Raw genomic sequence first — 6,641 nt, 5'->3', positions numbered from 1 at the left:
CAGTCTATGTGCTGGGGCAGTGTACGTGCTAGAGCAGTGCATAAACAGTAGATGGTGCAGTCTACGTGCTGGGGCAGTGTACGTGCTAGAGCAGTGTATAAACAGTAGATGGTACAGTCTATGTGCTGGGGCAGTGTACGTGCTGGGGCAGTGCATAAACAGTAGATGGTGCAGTCTACGTGCTGGGGCAGTGCATAAACAGTAGATGGTACAGTCTACGTGCTGGGGCAGTGTATAAACAGTAGATGGTGCAGTCTATGTGCTGGGGCAGTGTACGTGCTAGAGCAGTGTATAAACAGTAGATGGTACAGTCTATGTGCTGGGGCAGTGTACGTGCTAGAGCAGTGCATAAACAGTAGATGGTGCAGTCTATGTGCTGGGGCAGTGTATAAACATCACAGTGATCAGCTTTTTGTCTCTACAGCTGTTTGCTCGTCTAGAGGCTCGTCGCTCTCTGAAGGACATCGAACCTCGACTGTTTCCTGAAGATGGAGGACCCGACCATGGTGACTGATTTTGCTCACTTCCTGTTAGCACACGTCACATGACATCAGTGAACCAAAACACAAAAAATACTCACCAGGAGCCATATGATCAATAATTATTGATCACACGAGGGTTTGACTGATCAGCTTATATGTTTAACAGGTGAGGTGGTGGAGCTGTACGGGACGGAGGGAACAGGTGAGTTCACTTCACAGGAAACACTTCTGCCTGTAACCTGGTTTGAACTTCCTGTAAACTGTGTGCGTGTGTGCACGTGTGTGTGTCTCAGGGAAGACAGAGCTGCTTTACCACCTGCTGTGTCGCTGTGTGCTGCCTGTGGCGATCGGCGGTCTGGAGGTGGATGTTGTGTTCCTGGACACCGACTACAGTCTGGACATGTTACGACTGGTGGGCATCCTGGAGAGCAGACTGAACGCAGGTGTGCACACACACAGACACACACACACACACATACACACATACACACACACACACACACACACACACATACACACATACCAAAGAAGAAGAGTGACCTGCATTATTAAAACACTCTTCTATTTGAAGACATTTCAAACATAATATAATGTCTCTGTCTCCAGGTCGTTCCTCCAGCTCACCCTCGGCCGCTTCAGATGAGGCGGCATTGCGTTTGTGTCTTTCTCGCCTCCTGGTCATCCATTGCTCCTCCTCCTCACAGCTCCTCCTCACCCTCCACTTCCTTGAGACCTCTTTGTCGTCGCGGCCCGGCCTGGCACTCCTCATCATCGACAGCATCTCTGCTTTCTATTGGCTGGACCGCTGCGAGGGCGGGGCCAGCCTCGCCAAACAGGAAGAGAAGCTCAGCAAGTGTGCAGAGCTGCTGGGTCGACTGCTCAGGTAGCTATACGTCAGTAAGTGGGTACCAGTGGTCACTGAGGAGGTTCTAGAGATTCTTTAGTGGGTACCAGTGGTCACTGAGGAGGTTCTAGAGATTCTTTAGTGGGTACTAGTGGTCACTGAGGAGGTTCTAGAGATTCTTTAGTGGGTACCAGTGGTCACTGAGGAGGTTCTAGAGATTCTTTAGTAGAGATTCTTTAGTGGGTACCAGTGGTCACTGAGGAGGTTCTAGAGATTCTTTAGTGGGTACTAGTGGTCACTGAGGAGGTTCTAGAGATTCTCCAGCTGTCCTGGAGGAACATGATGGAACAGCTCCTCACTAACACTGCATGCTGTCAGTAGCTCTGTGAGTTGAATCAGTCTTCTTTGTGGCTCCTCTCAGGGATTACAGAATCACTGTCTTCGCCACCTGCCACGCCATCAGGAGGAGCTGCAGCGGACCGTCCTCCTCCGACTCCGACCGGCCGTACCTCTGTCGCCCCTGGCAACAGCTGGTGACCCACCGGCTGCTGTGCTCCAGGCAGGAGGCTGCAAGTAACATGGCCGCTGCAGCAGGAGGCAGCAGGGAGCAGAAGAGGCAGCAGGTCTTTACCGTTCACTGCACCTCCTCCTCCTCTTCCTCCCCCAGGATGAAGGCTTACAGGAGCAGTTCCTTCTACGTGACAGACGGAGGAGTGGAGTTCATCTGTCCCTGACTGAGCTGCTGATCACAGGACAGGAAAGATCAGCTCATTTAGTGCAGCTGAAACCGTCCGTCCTTGGTTCTGTTTGTTCTTTAGGTTGATGTATAAATATTTTAATCAGCGTTCAATAAAAGTTGGGATCCAGGAGGTTCTACTGTTCTGGTTTTATTGAGGAACTGCTGCTGGCCTGATCAGTGGATCAGTATGTAGCAGCACAGAATCGACTGCATCTGGGATCCTTGATGATCCGTTTACTGATGGAACCTCTGCTCATGAATCAGGAGGACACGTCAGTAAAGTTGTTGTGGTGGAACACCTTATTGAGGAGGTTCTCGTGGTCAGTTAGGTGGTTCTTGTCATCACTGAGGAGGTTCTACAGACCCTGTCGGTGGTCCTAGCGGTCACCGGGGAGGTTCCAGTGGATCCTCAGAGGTTCTTGTGGTCACTGAAAACTGTGGAGTTCCTTTAGGTGAGGTTCTTGAGGTTCTACGGGTGGTATTTGTAATCGACGTTGCTCTCATGGTCATAAAGTTGTAGAGGTTCTATAGGTGGTTGGTGGCTCTCGTGGTCATTTCTAGAGTTCCTCTAGGTTGATGTGGTCACTGAGGAGGGAGAAGATAAAAATAAAAACTCTACAGTATGTATGTTGTGTTTTGCTGCCAGTCACCATCGGTTCATTATTAACAGGATCTAAAGCAGGTTCTACTAGTCCCCTTCAGGAGGTCCCTTTAGTCTCCTCTGATTAATGGGGTGACCCTTTGGAGGGGCCCGACCCCCTGGTCTAGAACCACTCCAGTAAAGTCTGTATATTGTAACCTAATGAACAGGACTGGTGTTATATTGTAAAATAAATATGAATAAATAAATACAGATCATTATGTCATGTTTCATGGCTGTGTGTTTGGGGCACGTGCAGCAGCAGTCCGGCTCCTCGCGCTCCAGTCCGGGACTTCAGGTCTGATGACAGAGACCGCTTCACCAGAGCAGCCCTCCAACAGATCCCTCCGCGGGGTCAGACACACTTTTTACACTCACACAAACACACTGACTCAATCCGCCATTGACACACACACACCTGCGCGTTTTAAAGTCTCACTCCCGGTGCACGTCGCCTTTATCCGGGCGCGAGAGATAAACCCTGCCCGGTAAACGTTCCTGCTCCGGTACAGGAGTTAATGTTTTCTGGGACCTACTTCTTCTCCTGCTGTCGCTGACAGGCGGTGCTTCGGTCGCTCCCAAACATGGCCTCCATGACGGAGCGACCGCTTCAACTTTAATTTTTCGCCTATTTTTCAGAGCAAAACCGTGTTTTTTTCCTTCCACGAGCACCGGGAATGTTTCTTGGGAACGTATCATCATGGCAGACGTGTGAAACAGATGTTATCTGTCGGAGAAGTTCGCTGTTGGCTGTAAACTGATCGCTCGAAGTTGGCTGGAAAGCTGGAGAGGAAAAAGAGAATTGCATCAAATCAGTAAGGACGCTTTTTCCACCTCTCTCTCGACACCTGTGCAGGTTTTCTGCTCGGTTTTTTTGCGTCAACATGACGCCAGCCGTTAACATTCAAAGCGGGGCGGTGAAGAAGCGCGCGGTGGAGCCGGGATGCACTCGTTTCTGTTGCGCGCTAACAGTTAGCCTGCTAGCTAATGCTAATGCTAACAGAGAAGTGATCAGTCAACTGGGCGGTGCGAGGAAGCTAACTGCTAACGGCTAACTGCTCTGTGTGTACGATTCAGCATCTTTTACAGAAAGAACAGTAAATGTATCATGACGTGGTGACAGCAGCCCTCTGACCCCGCTGTCTGTGTGCACGCCAAACTGTTTGTACGCATGCTCCAATTAATTAGTTACAGGATATTAATAATACCACTAATTAGTGCAGGGCTCGTTGTAACTCCTCTGACAGATGCTTTATTATCTTCACACTTTATGATTCTGTGTTATGGCTCACACTCTGTGCTGTTTGCTCCAGCTGATTACAGACTAATCAGTTATCTATTTATGTATCGATCTACCGTGTCAGTTGTCATAAGCTCCTCTGGGAGACATGTGCAGTAATGGAGGAAGTACTAATACCAGCGGTGAGGGGCGAAGCATCACGATATTTTGCTTGGCAATATTGTATCAATACATGGATGGAGACCGATTTTTTATTTTATAAATGATTAACATTACAAATACAAATGAAAGTTTTGGTATCCAACTGAGTGTAAGAACAGACAAATACTGTGCATCATGCTACACCTGTTTACACACTGTATAAACTAGTGTTACTGTCAGCAATATAAAATATGTTTAATGCTTAATTTATTTTATCAGATGAGAAGATGACAAAGTTTTCTTTGAGGGAAACATTTGAAAAAATGTAATAGATTTTAATGTAAGTTATTGCAATACTCAGCATTGTCTTTTTAAGAATCACAATAATAATCGTATCATGATAATAAGGTCATGTGGGGCCTCTGATTCCCACCCTGTGTGGAAATAATGTGATTCAGTAAAAGTCTTGAATTATAAATGAACCTTTTAATGATAGTGTGTAAGTATAAGACACATTTTTGAGAATTGGGACAAAATCTTTCTTTTTAATATTTACTTTTTACAAAAACAATCAAACTCTTGACTGTTGAACTTTGTAATGGGCCAGCCTCCCACTGATTACATCTGGTCTCAAATAGGATTTTTTTTTCAGCTGGAGACTTAAATTATGTCGTCGCCGTCAGGCACTTCAAATAAAATACGAAGGAAATGTTTCATGATTTTTTGTTTTGTTTTTGGTATTGAATACAAGATTATTCATTGATCAACTGTTTAACATAGTTTTATTCACGTAATAATACTATATAATGTTGCTCACTCAGTTTCTAATGATAATATAATCTGTAGGGCTGTTAAATATACATAACTTAAATGGCCATTCATGGCTGAGTTTCAGTCGTTAATCTCGATTAATCACATTTGTAATCCCATGTTTAAAATTCCAATATTTTGCATTTGGTGACAGTTTGAAGTCCATATTAACGAGGTGAAATAATGCTGACCAGAGTGTTTTGATTGGGAATCAAATGAAATCAAAGAAATTGACTTTATGATCTCGACCTTTAGATTTTTGTCTTTCACACCAGAGCTGCTCTGCTACAGCAGTGAGGTCTGAAAGCATGAACCACTTCACAGAGCTGATTCTGTCAGATACACTGTTTGTGTGTGTGTGTGTGTGTGTTTGTTTGTTTGTTTGTTTGTTTGTTTGTTTGTTTGTTTGTTTGTTGGAAAGGATCAAACTGTTCCAGTAGAGAAAGTGCAGTTACTCTGATATAATTCTGACGACTCACTGACGTCCAATGATCCGGTTCATGTGACGGCATCGTCACTTTTCAGGAGTTCCAGTTTAGTGTCTGTCTCTGATTCGTACAGGTCCTGTAAGTGTCAAACTATTGTCTCCCCAACAGTAAGACATATGACTGGTCACAACATGTCCACCTGAGGACGTCCCTTAAACGGGATTTATACTCGTGTTGGATCAACACCTTACCTACGGCATAGGCTTTGCGTTGACGCAGAACCTACACTGTCACCTACAGCGTAGCCTAACGTGCACTTGGTTAATTGTAACTCCATGTCACAGTGACGCAGACCTCCTGTCTGTCTCTGTAAGCTGAAACCATTTCCCTCAGTGGAAACAAAGCTTTGATTTACTTTAATTTCACAGATAAGAAACAAGAAATTGTGAAGACAATAAAGCCTCCACACACTGTGTGTGATTTATCTTGGCTGAAATATGAGCAGAGGAAATCTCTGCTAGCTGCTAAGCTAATTTATACAATGTAAAACGCCATAGGCTTGTGCTAATAACGTTAGCATGTTGTATTTGTGGGGAAAATGTGTCCAGATAAAGACAAGTGTTTGTCTGTGAAATCTGCGAGTTATAGTGAAGCTGATTTGTGTACTTGTGTTTAAAATGGTCTCTATTAACCCATGTTTACTGTGTGTTTACTGTGTGTTTAATGTGTGTGACAAGCGCTCCTCCTCACTTGAAGTCGCTGTTGTTAACTTTTAACCTGCAAAGGTGGCAGTGCTGCAAAATTGTAGGAATTTATGAAAGCCCTTGTGAACATTTCAATAGTTACACATTAAAACAATATTTATTTGCAATTACTCTATTGAACGACCTCGAAGCATGAGCAAACGGGCTGTGTCACTTCGGATCAAAGAGATGCGCCCTGTCACTGTCAGCGCAGGGCTGACAGGTCACCCTCCGCTGAGAAGAGAGGAGAGGAGATGGATTGTAGGTCTGTTTGTAAACGGGGCTTCTCTGACAGTCATGTATTTCCCCAAAAAACATCTCTTAATGCACGGTAGAGCGCCGTTATTATTTATTTATTTATTTATTTTTCAAAATCGCCTTGATATCCAGCAAATCGCCTGGCAACCCTCCAATTGCCAATATACGCTTTGATCACTGATCGTCCCAGGCCTAGTGTGTGTTTAATGTGTGTTTAGTGTGTGTTTAGTGTGTGTTTGTTTAGTGTGTGTTTAATGTGTGTTTGTTTAGTGTGTGTTTAATGTGTGTTTGTTTAGTGTGTGTTTAATGAGTGTTT

At 44.9% G+C, this 6,641-nt stretch overlaps 2 protein-coding genes across 2 annotated transcripts in view; both read left to right on the top strand.

Moving 5' to 3' along the window:
• xrcc2 (X-ray repair complementing defective repair in Chinese hamster cells 2) overlaps positions 1–2,193 on the top strand; it is a 4,958-nt gene extending 2,765 nt beyond the window's left edge. Inside the window, exons 2-6 of the mRNA XM_050056833.1 lie at positions 425–506; positions 649–684; positions 776–925; positions 1,089–1,365; positions 1,748–2,193. Of these exons, the coding sequence (XP_049912790.1) occupies positions 425–506; positions 649–684; positions 776–925; positions 1,089–1,365; positions 1,748–2,060 (858 nt within the window). The 3' untranslated portion in view covers positions 2,061–2,193. The remainder of the gene's footprint in view (positions 1–424; positions 507–648; positions 685–775; positions 926–1,088; positions 1,366–1,747) is intronic.
• A 155-nt stretch (positions 2,194–2,348) lies between these two features.
• Positions 2,349–6,641, top strand: part of LOC126397542 (histone-lysine N-methyltransferase 2D-like) — a gene marked incomplete at its 3' end in the record, with an annotated part of 38,822 nt that continues 34,529 nt past the window's right edge. The window contains exon 1 of the mRNA XM_050056399.1: positions 2,349–3,520. The remainder of the gene's footprint in view (positions 3,521–6,641) is intronic.

The sequence above is a fragment of the Epinephelus moara genome, chromosome 11, assembly GCF_006386435.1.
Source record: "Epinephelus moara isolate mb chromosome 11, YSFRI_EMoa_1.0, whole genome shotgun sequence".
Lineage (NCBI taxonomy): Eukaryota > Metazoa > Chordata > Actinopteri > Perciformes > Serranidae > Epinephelus > Epinephelus moara.
The sequence above is the reverse complement of the archived record's forward strand: the minus strand, read 5'-3'. Positions and strand labels throughout refer to the sequence as shown.